The following is a 16,378-nucleotide window of genomic DNA, read 5'->3' as shown; positions in this document are numbered from 1 at the left end:
TAACGCTCTCTCCACTCACATTGTCTGTACCTTTAAGACTTGATTACCTGTAAAGACTCGCATTCTAACCATTATTTTGCAAATTGAGTTTGTGTCAGTATACGCCCTGTGTGTGAACACAACTCCCACTCATAGAATCCCTACAGTGCAGAAAGAGGCCATTCAGTCCATTGAGTCTGCACCGACCACAATCCCACCCAGGCCCTATCCCTACATATTTACCCGCTAATCCCTTTCACCTATGCATCTCAGATTAAGTGGCAATTTTAGCATGGCCAATCAACCAAACCCACACATCTTTGAACTGTGGGAGAAAACCCACACAGAGACGAGGAGAATGCGCACAGGCAGTGACCGGGAATTGAACCCAGCTCCCTGGAGCTGTGAAGCAGCAGTGCTAACCACTGTGCTAACGTACCACCCATGCTCATCTGAAGGAGAGTGAACTCCCAAAGCTTGTGCTACCAAATAAACCTGTTGGACTTTAACCTGGTGTTGTGAGGCTTCTTGCTGTGAAGGGAGCAGTGTTAATCACTGGGGTACAGAGCCAAAGCATCCCTCCAGGGCACAGGCTCAGGGATACAGCGCCAAGGCCTGCGGCCTTGGCAACCAATCACAACCCACCAAAATAACCAATAGGAGACCCCCATTTGTCCCCCCCGGCCGCGGAGGACCAATCACAGGGCGACACTGAACGGAACGCGGCGACGCTGCGTGCGCCTGACGTCACCGCGTCCCTGCTGCGTGATCCTGACGTCACCGTGTGGGGCGTACGTCCCTGCGGCGTGGCCCTGACGTCACCGCGTGAGCCTGCGTCAGGCCGTTGCTGGGGCTCCGAGCGAGGGCAAGATGGCGGTGTTTCGGCTGTTGGCGGTGTTGGTTGTCCTGTTTGTGTGCTGCGGGACCCCGTCTGATGGACAGAAGAAGAAAGAGGTTTGAGGGAGGAGGGGGAAACCGATTTATGAATTTGAAATAGCCGGGCCGGGCAAGGTGTGGGAGAAAGAGGAGGCCGAGGGCAGGCAGCAGCTGTAGACACTGCGGGGCCAGGGATTCCCAGCCAGAAGAGTTAAAATGCGAGCCTTCAAATGGCTTCACAATAAAAAGCCTTTTCTCTCCTGGCACACACCACACAGCTGCAGTCTTTCTCCTTAATAACTCTCTTGTTTTTTTTGAAAAAACTGAATCGTTCCCTAAACGTAAAACACTGGCGGATCCATTTTGCTGTAGGTTTCCCCTCTGAACCAAGAAAGGGACCTGGTTTCATGTCAGAAGAGTAGCAGCCAGACCCCCTTTTGAACAATTGGGTGGTCTTTTACCTTGGGCTCTGCAATGAACAAAGTATTCAACCTTAAAAACACGTTGCACTTTAACATCAACTTTTTGGGGATAGGTGCAATATATTTTGTGCAAACTAATAATACCACACCGCAAAAATTGTGTAATGTCAGAACTGACATTCGGGCGCGGTATCCAGACATTTCCACTTGAAAGAAAGTATTTTTTTCCTCACTGGGGCCTTAATCTTTTTGCAGAGGGTTAATTAAAATAGGTGGATTCTCAACCTATTTTGACGTTGGTGTTGTCGGTGGATAAAAATCTCTGTGGCTGAAGGTGACTAGGTCATGTTACATCAGAAGTGACAGTTATTTCACAGATGAGATGTGTGGGAAGTGAATAACCAATGTGATGTTGAACAGGAACAGCCTGTTTTGAAATTGGATCATGGTTGATCTACAACCTGACTCCAAATACCTGCCTTTGACCCATTTCCCTTAATACCTTCGATTTGTTAACAAGTCAATTGACTTGAAATTATCCAACATCGATTGCTGTTTGGAGAAGAAATGTTTCCAAACTTCTACCACCCTTTGTGTATAGAAGTGTTTCTTGACTTAAGTCTTGAAAAGATGGCTCTAATTTTTTGGCTGTGCCTCCTATTCCTAGACTCTCCAGCCAGTGAAAATATTTTCTATTTATCCTCTATATGTCTTCCTTAATTTCTTCAATTTTGATTACGCTCATCTTTTACCTTCAGAAGTCCAAGGATGATTATCTCTCTTTCTACAATTGCTCCTCATAATTTAACTGTTGAAATCGAGTTATCGTTCCAGATAATCTATGTTGCACTCTTCCAAGGACAGTATAGCCTTCATAAGATGGGATGTTCAGAACTGCTTGTCGTACTTCAGATGGATTTAACTAGGGCTTTGTTTATTTGAAAAGTGTCTTCTACTCCTTGTATTTCTGATATAAAAGGCAGCATCCACACCACCATGATTTCTAGCTTTTCGCCATTTAATAAGAACCTTGATGCGGAATTACATAAGAACATAAGAAATAGGAGCAGGAGTAGGTCAACTAGCCCTTCAAGCCTGCCCCGCCATTCAATAAGATCATGGCTGATCTGTCGTGGCTCAGTTCCACATTCCCGCCCTCTCCCCATAACCCTTAATCCCCTCTCTTATCAAAAACCCATCAACCCGCGTCTTAAAAATATTTAGCGAGGTAGCCTCCACCACTTCACTTATCTGCCATTTCCTTAATTTTGTTGACAATATCACAGTTGCCAATTTAAGAGGGCTCACGGTTCCCTGACCACTTTTATCCTGATACAGTAGTAATTATTGCCAGCTCATCCGTTGCAAGTGGAGATGGTGATGTAGTGCTAATGTTACTGGGCTAATAATCCAGAAGCCTAGCCTGCTGCTCTGGGAAAGTGGGTTAAAGTTCCACCATGGCAGCAGCTGGAATTTAATTAGAATCATAGACTCCTACAATGCAGAAGCAGGCCATTTGGCCCATCGAGTCTGTACCAATCGCAATCACACCCAGACCCTATCTCTATACCCCCTGTGTACTTACCCTAGCTATTCCTCCTGACACTAAGGGGCAATTTATCATGGCTAATCCTGCACATCTTTGGACTGGGGGAGGAAACTGGAGCTCCTGGAGGAAACCCACACAGACATGGGGAAAACATGCAAATTAATAAGATTTGGAATTGAAAGCTAATCTCAGGAATAGTGATGCAATTATTGATTGATATCCTTTAAGGAAGGAAATTTGCCATCCACTCCCAGCCTGTTCTACATGAGAGTCCAGGTCCATAGCAATGTGATTGACTCGTAACTGTCCTTTAAACGGCCTAGCAAGCCACTCAGTTCAGAGGGATTTAGAGATGGACAGCAAATGCTGGGCTTGCCAGCAATGCCCACATTCCATGAGAGAATAAGTTATTAGAAAAGTTTATTTTCTGATTTATTTTGCCTTTTTTAAATATTTTCTCTTTGTTTTCTTGTACACTCACTCTTTTCTTGTACTCTGTTATTCTCTGCACTTAGAATATAGTGTTCAGTTTTGGTTGCCACACTACCTGAAGGATGAGGGTACAGAAAAGATTTACCAGGATGTTACCTGGTATGGAGGGCATTAGCTATGAGGGACATTGGAGAAACTTGGTTTGTTCTCACGGGAATGAAGGAGGTTGAGGGACAACCTGATAGAAGTCTGCAAGAGGCATGGGCAAAGTGGATAGTCAGAAACTTTTTCCACAGAAGGTTTTTACACAGAAGGTGGTGGGTGCCTGGAACTCACTGCCGGGGGAGATAGTGGAAATGAAATGGTAGTGACTTTTAAGGGGCACTTTGACAAATACATGAATAGGATGGGAATAGAGAAATGTGGCCCTTGGAAGGGTAGGGGATTTTTGTTAAGTTGGGCAGCATGGTATTTGCAGGGTTGGAGAGCCAAGAGGCCTGTTCTGTAATTTTTGTTTTTTGACTACAGTTGTCCATGGCTGATTTTTTTTTAGCATGTAGAGCTCTTGCTCTTTGGGCATCAACAGGCTACGTATCAGAAATTCTTGTACGCTTCTCACTAAAGCAGAAGAATCATTTTCAGTGTGGGAGGGAGTAAGACAACAATGAGCGCTAGGATTCCTTGCAAGCTATCTTCTAACTCGGAAAATAGAAAATGTTCCTTATTTGATTTCTGCTTTGTGATAGCTCTGTCATTTGCAATGGAAGTAGTATATTCATATGCACTTAAGTTGCTTTCTATTTTAAGTGAAGAGTCGCAATATAAATCTGCCTTGAATTGTGGTCCACTCTGCAGGATTTTGAGTGTCCAAGTTAAAACCTGTTTAAGATCATTCTCAAGATGAATGAATTTTCAACTTCTCTGTTGCTTAATGTTTTCAGCTGGGGGTCCTCTATTATTTCAGTGAAGGTGATAACTTACTTGAAGTAAATAGGTTGATGTTTCCTAAAATAATGAATGTTAGTGTTTGTAAATTAGTAATGTTTGCACAATTCCAGATTTGGATTTCAAAATAACTAGGTAGTTCAAAATTGTTCACTTTTTAGGTTGTTTATTGATCCAAATGGGATACAAGAGCAAAGATGCAGAAACAAAATTCCCTAAACTTTAATAATGTTATTTTAAAATAAATGACGTCATCTGATTTCCCGATTCAGTGTTGGAATAATTTTTCCAATCAATTAGGAAGCACCACAAGAGTGTTATTTTATAAATGCAGAAGGGCAATCATTGATTATATTTAAGGTTTCATTCTTCCCAGAGTGCGTTCCAGAGAGCGTTTTGAATCACCCACAAATTAAATAACACTTATCAATGACGTACAACTTGATACCTCTCCGCACTGTCTGTGTGGAGTTTGCATGTTCTCCCCCTGTCTGCGTGGATTTCCTCTGGTTTTCTCCCATGTATTGGTTAGGTGCATTGGCCATACTAAATTCTTCCTCAGTGCACCTGAACAGGTGCCAGAGTGTGGCGACTAGGGGATTTTCACAGTCATTGCAGGGTTAATGTAAGCCTACTTGTGACACTAATAAATTAACTTTAAACTTCATGGAAATGATACAATTTAAATGTGACATTTTACTTATGTTTGCTTTTCAGTTGGCTAAATGTTGGCATGTGACTGCAACTAAATAAAAGAAGCTCTTGTCAAGGTTGTTTGTCAGAAGCTTTATATATCTACTGTCTTTTTATCTCAGACTCTTCTGTCTGAAAAAGTTGGGCAGATGATGGAATGGGCAAATAGGCGAGCTGTAATTCGGATGAATGGAGATAAGTTCCGTCGATTTGTGAGAGCCCCTCCAAGAAACTACTCCATTATCGTGATGTTCACTGCCCTGCAGCCACAGCGTCAGTGCACTGTTTGCAAGTATGTTACCAACTGTCCTTTATTGTGTTAAAACCTCACTCCAGTGTGATACACCAGATATGATTTATATTTAGTATTGATTTGCAGAAGTTTCTAAATGTCTTATTTCAACTCTTGAAAGGCAAGTGGATGAGGAATACCAAATCCTGGCTAATTCTTGGCGATATTCAAGTTCCTTCATGAATAAGCTTTTCTTCGCAATGGTGGACTTTGATGAAGGATCTGATGTATTTCATCAGGTAGGAGAATGACTTCTGTGATTCAGATATTTGTAAGATTTTGAATAATTATTAATAGAATTACCATGCCCAACAGACAGTGGTAGCTACTCAATTCTTGTTTAGCCTAACTAAAATTTTAGGCTTTGATATTGTATACAACTGACTTTCATGTCTTTGTTCATAATCTTCGCAATATTCTTTGTTTATTTATCCATTTCTCTTCCTTTAACAAAGAAGCCTTGTATTCTGGTTGTAACTGCCTTCAGAAAAAACACCTATGTATTTGATATGGGACTGTTTTATCTGATGTCAATCTGTTTCACATGGTACACCATTGCCTTCTTTATGCCTCAGTAATTTTGCTATGCATCTCCTAGTAGAAAGGGGAGACTTTTTGCTTCTGTGCCAATGCACTGGGTCGCAACAGTTGAGAGTGGGAGCTTTGGATTCCACTGTCTTATTGATCGTGCATACTTTTTGGGAGATTTTAACAGCAATCTAGTTTGTTTTTGGAACAATGTGGCTACCTCATTGAGTTAAACCCTGGCAGTGTACAATCGTGAGCTCTTAACCCATTGTCTGCCCTTACTTAGCTGACTTTTAGCTGGAGTGACAGTAACAGGCAGATGACAAATGATGACCTTCCTAATCAAAATCTAGTGATGTGCCAAACTGCATGATTTAATTCATTAGCAGGGATAAATGACTGGAAAGGTATTCCTGGGTCACCAACATAGACAAGTTTGGCTGAGTGGCCTATATGTGTGCTGTAAGTTCTACGTAAATAGTATTCTGACATTCACTGAGAACAGACGTGGACAAAATACAGAGGGCTACTGATACCTGTAGAATCTCAGGTTAACATAAATCACTTCTGTTGGGAGTAAAAATAGACAAAATTGGGGAAGGAGGAATATTGGCATAACATGTACTAATAAGCCTTCAACATTTGTTTCTTTGTCCAGCTCAATATGAATTCTGCTCCAACGTTCATGCATTTTCCTGCTAAAGGGAAACCAAAACGTGCAGACACTTACGAGCTTCAAGTTCGAGGCTTTGCGGCTGAGCAGATTGCACGATGGATTGCAGATAGGACGGAGATAAATGTAAGTCAGTGATAATCTGTGTCTGTTAGTTATTTATATCTTGTTAATTCTATATTGATTGTATGCAGGTAGTAAATGTTAACACTGGATTCACCTGTCTCCCTTTAATAATAGCAGCGATCTGCCTAAGGGCAGATCCTCTGCACATTTCTCCACAAGCTGTGATCTTGTGCTTTCCACTTCAGTTGATCCTAATAGCTTTCCATTTTCAGTTTCAATCACCAATGGTTAATGTGACTGTTGGAAGGGATATATGAGGAGGTTTCCTGTTGCCTCCCTTATGTGCTTAAAGAAAGCACAAGTCCTCTTTCCAAAGGAGCCTCTGTCTGAAAGCAGCCGTTGTCCGTGGAGCTTACAGCTCTTCCACCATCACCATTGACATTTTGTTGGTTCCACTGTTGGCCATGGCTCAGTCCTGAGTATGGAACCTTTATGTGGCCTGGGGTGGCTAACAAAATGACAGGGATGATTACTCTGATGACCACTCATAACCTGCTTATAAGTAGACACTAGTTGTTAGTTTAGGAGGCACATGATTGTTACCTGTAAATAAATGCTTACGAAAGTGTGGAAAATTGACCCTGGACACCTTTTCACCAACTACCTTTTTGGAGTATAATATAGTAGCAAGGGATGGTTACCTTAAGGTTGGAAACTAAGAAAAACATTTCAGGCCGAAAACTCAAATCCTGTTGCCCCATGATGGAATAAATGGCAGAAAACAGATGTAAGTTGTCAAGATACAATTGCCCTCTATTGGAATCTGAACTGTGACCAGTGGAAGAATGAAGTGATGATGTGGACACAGTTTATGTCCCCTACCAAAGAAGGAACAAGTGGTGTTGCCATTTCCTACAAGAAGTCAGAAATAAAATATTTTGAGAGATGGATGCCTGTCAGGTGGACAGTGGTGAAGGTATGGGTTTCCCTTTGAGTTCTTGGATGAAATGTACAAAAAAATTGTGTGACATGCTTATGAGGAATGGTCAGACATTGAAGAACTTCTGAATCAGGTGGTCATTCCCTTGAAGAAAATATAATGGACGTTAACAGATTGTAACATTGATGAAATTCAATTTGGGGATCCCTGGATCATTACTAGGTTTTAAATTGGTGATTTATGCTTAGGTGCTTCATGTGATAGTCCACTGGATCCTTATCTTATTTTTATAGTATGTAAAAATCACTGGCAAGGCCAGCATTTACTTCTCTTGGGAAGGGAGAAGATGGTAGTAAGACTCCTGCAGTCAATGTGGTGCAGCTGCACCCACAGTGCTGTTGGGGAGGTTTTAATTCCAGGAATCTGACCAAGTAATCGCGAAGGAATAATGTATTTCTCAGTCAAAATGGTATTTGTCTGGAGGGAAAGCATGCTAAAAAGTCTGACAACACCAGGTTTTAGTCCAACCTATTTATTTGATAATAGACTCACAAGCTTTCGGGGTTAGCCCCTTCGTCAGGTGAATGGAGAGTTCTGGCCTCAGACAGAGCATATAAAGCACAGACAGTTTAGAGATTACTGATTAGAATGCGAATCTTTACACCTAACCTGCTGTTCAATCAGGTCTTGAACAGCAGGTTAGGTGTAAGGATTCGCATTCTAATCAGTAATCTCTAAACTGTCTGTGCTTTATATGCTCTGAGGCCAGAACTCTCCATTCACCTGACGAAGGGGCTAACCCCGAAAGCTTGTGAGTCTATTATCAAATAAATAGGTTGGACTAAAACCTGGTGTTGTCAGACTTTTTACTGTGTTTACGCCAGTCCAACGCCGGCATACCCACATCGGGAAAGCATGCAGCAGATGCTGTTCCTGTGCATCTGCTGCTCTTGTTTTTCTAGGTAATGAAGGTCACGTGTTTGTAAGCTGCTGTCAAAGAAACCTTGGTGAGTTGCTGCAAAGTATCTTAGAGATGGCACACACTACTCCTTTGGTATGCTGTGTCCTCCATAGACTGAATGTTTAATTTAGTGGGTGGGGGTGCTGGTCAGATCGACTGCATTACCCTAAATGGTGTCAAGCTTTTTGTGTCTTTGCAGCTGCTCTTATCCAAGTGATTGGAGAATATTCTGCCATATCCTAATTTATTCCTTGTAGATGGTGAACACAACATTAGACTTAGGAGTAGGGGAAGGCCATTCGGTCCCTTGAGCTTGCTCTGCCATTCAATAAGATCATGGCTGATTTGATTGTTTCTTGACTCCCCTTTCTTGGATTTCCTTGACTCCCTTGTTGATCAGAAATCAACTAATTCAGCATTGAATGTATTCAGTGACCCAGCACCCACTGCTGTCTGGGGAAAGGAATCCCACAGACTAACTACCATCTGAAGACAGGATTGGGGAATCTTTTCCAAATCATGTGTTGTTTCCCATAGACAAAATCATTGCAGGCCACACACACAAAAGCCAACTTATTTCATTTTGTAAAGAAAGAATACAGAAACATTCAACTCATCACTGCTTAAATGTAACAGTTGAGTTTGCTTTTCCTTAACACTAGAGTGCCAGATCAGAAACCCCAAGGTATATTGTGAAGCCAGATCAGACCCTAACAATGTCTCTATTTTGGCATTAAGGAGGAAAGGGTGTGAGGAAAGGATACTTCACCTCAGGAGTGGTTCCACTCATAGCAAATCAGCTACCTACTTTCCTGTGGTGATGCAATTCAGGTTTTGTTTCTATGCATGAACTCTGACTGGCTGCTGTCCCCACTCCGCTCTGGAATCTCGGTCTGTTCTCTCTGTTTCTAGCCCTGCTCTGCATGAAGTGTTGGTCTCGTTCCTCACTGTTTGTAACCCTGCTCTGGTCCTGAGGTTTATTGCCTTCTCTCACTCGGGGGAGTCTGCTGCATCTGCTTTTTGGGGCCAGGAGGTGAGTCAGCTGCTACAGATTTCCCAACCATTGACTTGCTCTTGTAGTCACAGTATTTATATGGTTGATCACTGGTAACCTCAAGGATGTTGATGGTGGGGGATGGTAATGCCACAGAACATCCATGGGAAATAGTTAGATTATCTTTTGCTGTTATTGTCATTTGCCTGATACTTGTGTGGTGTGACTGTTACGTGAAATTTATCAGTGTAAGCCTGAATGTTGTCCACGTCTTGCTACAAGTGGACACAGACCACGGAACCCAAACAGAGAATAATTGAGCAGCTTTTTCTGCATGTGTCATTCAAGAACACTGCATTGTACTTTCCGTCACTTTGCCATTCTTAGACTGATGGAGCAGTAATTGGCCAGATTGTCCCCTCCACATATGGCAAAACAAATCCATACCTGGGAAATTTGCTACATTGTCAGGTAGATGCTGGTGTTGTAGTTGTACTGCAATAACTTGGGTAAGGGTGCAGCTAGTTCTGAGGTAGAAACTTGTAGTGTTACAGGTGGTATGTTCTCAGGGCCAATAGCTATTGCTGTGTCCAATGCATTCTAACTAGTGTTCAGCTTTTTGAAAGGAAGAATCTTTTGATCAAACATCTGCTGTGATAAAATTTCTGGGGGAATGGTCATTTCTTTCAACTTACATGGAGCATTCAGTACATTCTGTGGTGACACAGAGTAGGCGACTTGATTGCCAGATTTCAAAATGGTCCCTATACTAGATGCTGTGTCAGTGCAATGGAAGGATCAAAGACAGGTGGAATGAAGATGAAAACATCTGTAACAACTCTGGCTATTGGGGCAGCAATAATAGGCAAATAAATTCTATGAATGCCTAAGGAGCAGTTAATAGGTGCTTATGTGTCAAAGAGAATTTTGAGGAAAAAGATGACAATGATGATTCTGAATAAATTATACTGGTCACGAAGAGTTTCAGACGTGTGATGAATGTTGGTTGCAGACTTCTTTAACTATATGGTACTAGATAGTGCTTGCACTTCAATAGTTTGTGAAACAACTTGGTTAGAATGTTGCCTTGAGTCTCTGATAGTAGCATGAGGCTAAGGAATATAAAAGTACTACTTGCTTTTGGCTTGTTGATGGCAACACATCAAGGCACTATAATGAGTTGTAATTCCATGTGAGATAGCAGGAGTGAGAGTCTATACACTTAATGCAATATATTTAATAACAAAAGTGTTATGAAGATAAAATCATGAAGAAATGAATAGGGATCCAACTTGGGACATTAACGAAATTTCTGACTGATAAATCTCCCTGCATTATCAATGATGAATTCATAGACATACGAAAACTTGAACACTGTGGTCATAGATGCCACGCCTGAAAGGTGTCTTAGCAGTGGACTCAGGAACCATCTAGTGATTGGTGAAATGTTGCATAAAATCTGAGCTAAACAACCTGACTGCAAGCTAACAGCTGCTCTGGTTTGGACAGTGAACGCAAATAATTCATTCCACATGGTTCGAGGATATAATCCCTATTAATCATCCTATTGTTGAAATCCCTAATTGCTTTCTGTGCTGTGCTACAGTCCTGTTCTAGAACAGGCAGCCAACCAAACTAAATCTTTCGCTCTCCCGCGCTGTCTTCATGAAAGTATCTTCACGGTGCATTTTGATTTCTTACAGACGATACTATGGAGTTAAAAAATGTGCTATAAAGGTTATAATAGAATTTGAAATTTGGACTTTTAAATATATTGTTTTAAATATTAAGCAGAGTAGATCAGGAATAACTTTAACTGCAAATCATACTTAAAGAGTATTACTTTCAGCCTGATTGATTGTACTACGTCATCACAAATAATGTTATGTCTGAAGAATAAATTGAGGAATTGTGAAACTTGATTGATTCGTTGGTTGAACTGTTTGAACAGTTGAATTAGACCAGATATTAGTTTTGATATGCTGTAGTTAAGTATTAACACCCTAAAAGTTGGGAATTCTTTAAAGACCACATGAAAAAAAACTAAATCAAGAGAAATTCTTACTTAAATGCCCATCTCTAAGTGATGATGTAAAGATGCCAGTGTTGGACTGGGTTAAACAGTGAAGTCTCACAACACCAGGTTAAAGTCCAACGGGTTTATTTGGTAGCAAACACCACTAGCTTTCAGAGCACTGCTCCTTCGTCAGGTGAGTGGGAGTTCTGTTCACAAACAGGGCATATAAAGACCCCAACTTAATTTACAGCATAATGATTGGAATACGAGTCTTTACAGCTAATCAAGTCTTAAAGGTACAGACAATGTGAGTGGAGAGAGCATTAAGCACAGGTTAAAGAGATGTGTATTGTCTCCAGACAGGACAGTTAGTGAGATTTTGCAAGCCCAGGCAAGTCGTGGGGGTTACAGATAGTGTGACATGAACCCAAGATCCCGGTTGAGGCCGTACTCGTGTGCGGAACTTGGCTATCAGTCTCTGCTCAGCGACTCTGTGTTTCGTGTGTTGTGAAGGCCGCCTTGGAGAATGCTTACCTGAAGGTCAGAGGCCGAATGCCCGTGACCGCTGAAGTATTCCACCACTACCACTAAATCTCACTAACTGTCTTGTCTGGAGCCAATACACATCTCTTTAACCTGTGATTAATGCTCTCTCCACTCACATTGTCTGTACCCTTAAGACTTGATTAGCTGTAAAGACTCGCATTCCAATCATTATATTGTAAATTGAGTTTGTGTCTTATGTGCCCTGTTTGTGAACAGAACTCCCACTCACCTGACAAAGGAGCAGCGCTCCGAAAGCTAGTGGCGTTTGCTACCAAATAAACCTATTGGACTTTAACCTGGTGTTGTGAGACTTCTTACCATCTTTAAGTGACCCAGAGAATATAAAACTAGTTATTTTTGGCAATCTTCCCTGTGGATATTGTAGTACAGTTGGTTTTATAATATTTCTTATACAAATATACAAAATAGGAGTAGAAGTGTACTCTTCTCCCTGGACCCTGCTCTGCCATTCAGTAAGATCATGGCTGACCTGTTTGAGTTCAACATTCCCATCAATTCCCTTGTCCAACAAGAATCTATCTACTTCTACCTTAGAAATACTCAGTAACCCTGCCTCCACCACCTTTTGAGACAAGAGTTCCAGAGTTGCACAAGCTTATGAAAGAAAAGATTTCTTGTCATATCTGACTGAGAAGGGCGACCCCTAATTTTGGAACATTGCCCCTAGTCCTGGAATCGCCCACAAGAGGGAACATCTTTTCTGTGTCTACTTTGTCAATGCCATTCAGGACTTGTATACTTCAAGTCACCACTCACTGTTCTAAACTCTAGAGGAAACAGGTCTAAGCTTTCTGATCTATCCTGATAAGACATTCTAACCCGTTCCAGGTACCAATCCAATAAACCACCTCTTAACCACCTCCAATGAAGGAGATCTGGCTAAGAATCATGTCCCTGAGCTTGGGAAGCTAAACAAAAAAGTCTGTTGGGGGTATTTGAAACACTGGCTGTTTTGGAGACAATGAATATGGGATTCTCTTGGCTAAATATTTTAAAATTCTGCACACTGAAGACAATGCACTCTTAAATTTTACGCTGATAGTTGTTCACTGTGGGGTAATGTACATTCTTCAAAGAGCAAGTGAGTAAAGGTTACAGATTGAACAATGTATTGGAACAGTCATATTCAGAGTTCACAATGGCATGCATGAGGGTTTAAGCAGATGAGCTGAGCTAAATAAAAAGGTGTACAATATTTATTGAGGTGGAAGTAGGTAATCTTCATGATGGCCTGCATTTTGGGGTCAGAAATGACATCAAAATTGCAAATAGGTTGATTTTATTTCAGACTGTTGTCAAGGATCAGGAAGGAGTCAGTGTCTAGGGAAAGGAGTTGGAGGTGGGAACTGAAAACAATGGCTTTGTTCTTCCTGTTATTGAGTTAGAGGAAATTTCTGCTCATTCAGTTTGAATGAAGTTGAGCTCAGTTGAACCTTGTGGAGCTGTTTGTGTATGTTTGCCAACCATGTTTTTGAATTCTGGGATGACTGATCACCTAACTTAGCTGAGAGTTTTTAAATGCTCTCATGTCCTGGATATTCTCAGAGGAATTTGGACCTTTATCTTCGAACTGTCAGCAGTGTGTGGCAAGTCAGAAGGATTCTTGGTGGTGGTTAGCCATAGATGAACTAAGCACATCTACGAATTGGTTAATATTGAGGATTACCCAAGAATTGTTTTTGTAGCTTTTGACATTTCAAAGAGCTTAATCAAGTTTTAATGTCTACAGATTGATTTGTTATGTGAATAGCTGCTCATTTATCTGATTAAATATTTAATAAAATTGAGGTGTTCGAACCTGACTTGCAGCTGGTGATGTGCATGTTGCTTCTCCTACAAAAGATGAAATTGCACGTGGCACCTAGCACTTTACAGCAAACGGAAGAATTATTTGGCCCTGCTATCTAGTTAATCAATTTCTATAGGGTATATGAGGTCTTTGATGCTACACCTGAGGAAACATAGCATAAAACTGCAACAACATCCTGTGTATCTACCCAAGGATGTTACAGCACTACTAAAACTGTCTCAACTGAGGTTAGGCAGGTGAACTCAGACCTTGTGTGTAATGTTTCCTGTCTGTATGGCGCTTCTGTGCACTGAGGTACTGATGAAGCAAAATATGCAGACTTAACAGATTGAGAAAGAGCTTGCATTTGTTTACAGTGCCTTTCATATTTGCAAAATATCTCGGCATTGTGCAGCCAGTGAATTATTTTTGAAGTCATTTTGCAGGCAAATGTGCCAGCCAATTTGCACATAGATAACAGGTCCCACAGATAACAATGAAATACAAGACGAGTTAATGTGTTTTGGTGATAATAGTTAAGGGAGAATGTTTGTCTGGATAACTAGTAGAACTCGTTAAGTACAGTGTTGTAGGATTGTTTATCCACATCTGTATGGGCAGACACGATTTGACATTTCATCTGAGATAGATGAGACATCTAATGTTGCCATTTGACAGTTCGTGAGCCTGTTTCATCGTGTGCAATTTAAAAATGTTGGGCTGGGCCTGGGTAAAATGCTCTGTCGGAAAGTCAGTGCTGACCCGATGGGCCAGATAGTCTCCAGCACCCTAGGGATTCTGTGACGTAAACGTATGATAGAAAAAATATTATCTGTATTTAATATCTGTATGGACATAAGAAGTAGGAGCAGGAGTAGGCCATCTAGCCCTTTGAGCCTGCCCCGCCATTCAATAAGATCATGGCTGATCTGAAATGGATCAGTTCCACTTTCCTGCTTTCTCCCCATAACCCTTAATTCCACTATCTATCAGAGTACTGTGTGCAGTTTTGGGTGCCGTACTTATGCAAGGATATTTTGGCCTTGGAGGGAGTGCAGAGGAGGTTTACTAGGCTGATGCTGGAGTTGAGGGGGTTGAGCCATGAGGAGAGGCTGAATAAACTAGGCATGTACTCGTTTGAGTTTAGAAGAATGAGGGGAGATCTCATTGAGACGTATAAGATGATGAATGGGATGGATAGGATAGAGGTGGAGAGACTCTTCCCGCTCAGAAAGGACAGTAGGACTAGGGGGCACAGCCTCAAAATAAAGGGGGGGGGGGCGCGGTTTAGAACGGAGTTGAGGAGGAACTTCTTCACTCAAAGGGTGGTGAATCTCTGGAATTCTCCGCCCGTTGAAGTGGTGGAGGCTACCTCGCTAAATGTTTTTAAGACACGGATTGATGGGTTTTTGATAAGAGAGGGGATTAAGGGTTATGGGGAGAGGGCGGGAATGTGGAGCTGAGCCACAACAGATCAGCCATGATCTTATTGAATGGCGGGGCAGGCTCGAGGGGCCAGATGGCCTACTCCTGCTCCTATTTCTTATGTTCTTATGTACCCGTGACTTAAATATATTTAGCGAGGTAGCTTCCACCACTTCAACGGGCAGAGAATTCCAGAGATTCACCACCCTTTGAGTGAGGAAGTTCCTCCTCAATTCCAATCTAAACTGTGCCCCCGCCTTATCTTGAGGCTGTGTCCTTTAGTCCTGCTATCCTTTCTAAGCAGGAAGAATCTCTCTACCTCCACCCTGTCAATCCCTTTCATTATCTTATACGTCTCTATAAGATCCCCCCTCATTCTTCTAAACTCTGAGTACAGACCCAGTCTATTTAGTCTCTCTTCATAGGCCAACCCCCTCACCTCCGGTATCAGCCTAGTGAACCTCCTCTGCACTCCCTCCAAGGCCAATATATCCTTCCGCAAGTGCGGCTACCAAAACTGCACACAGTACTCCAGCTGCGGCCTCACCAGTACCCTGTACAGTTGCAGCAAGACCTCCCTACTTTTATATTCTAGCCACTTTGCTATAAAGGCCATCATTCCATTCACCTTTTTGATCACCTGCAGACTGGGTTTTTGCGACTCATGCAGAAGGACCCCCAGGTCCCTCTGCACCGTAGCATTCTGCAGCTTTTCGCCTTTTAAATAATAATCCCTCCTACTATTATTTCTGCCAAAGTGAATAATCTCACGCTTGCTAACATTATGCTCCATCTGCCAGGTCCTCGCCCACTCACTCAGCCTATCCAGATCTCTCTGCAGACTTTCCACACCCTCCACGCAATTTGCTTTTCCACTCATCTTGGTGTCAATAAGCAAATTTCATCACCCTACACTCAGCCTCCTCCTCCAGATCATCTATATGAATAGTAAACAGTTGAGGCCCCAGCACCGATCCCTGCGGCACTCCACTAGTCACCAACGGCCAACCAGATTAGCACCCATTGATACCAACTCTTTGCTTCCTATTAGACAGCCAATCCTCTATCCACGCTAACACCTTACCCCCAACTCCGTACACCCTAACCTTCTATAGCAACCTTTTGTGAGGCATCTTATCAAATGCCTTTTGGAAATCTAAAAACACCACATCCACCGGTTCCCCTCTGTCTACCGCACTAGTCATATCCTCATAGAAATCCAATAAATTT

The 16,378-nt window shown here is 42.0% G+C and overlaps 1 protein-coding gene across 1 annotated transcript in view; it reads left to right on the top strand.

Moving 5' to 3' along the window:
• The first annotated feature begins 806 nt into the window (after positions 1-806).
• LOC145342387 (dolichyl-diphosphooligosaccharide--protein glycosyltransferase subunit MAGT1-like) overlaps positions 807-16,378 on the top strand; it is a 31,415-nt gene continuing 15,843 nt past the window's right edge. The window contains exons 1-4 of the mRNA XM_080187924.1: positions 807-933; positions 5,019-5,188; positions 5,310-5,427; positions 6,375-6,515. Coding sequence (XP_080044050.1) covers positions 850-933; positions 5,019-5,188; positions 5,310-5,427; positions 6,375-6,515 — 513 coding nt within the window. The 5' untranslated portion in view covers positions 807-849. The remainder of the gene's footprint in view (positions 934-5,018; positions 5,189-5,309; positions 5,428-6,374; positions 6,516-16,378) is intronic.

The sequence above is a fragment of the Carcharhinus amblyrhynchos genome, chromosome 4, assembly GCF_965287045.1.
Source record: "Carcharhinus amblyrhynchos chromosome 4, sCarAmb.v2.hapA, whole genome shotgun sequence".
In the NCBI taxonomy this organism is placed as follows: domain Eukaryota; kingdom Metazoa; phylum Chordata; class Chondrichthyes; order Carcharhiniformes; family Carcharhinidae; genus Carcharhinus; species Carcharhinus amblyrhynchos.
Note: the sequence above shows the minus strand (reverse complement) of the source record. Positions and strands in the feature narration are given on the sequence as shown.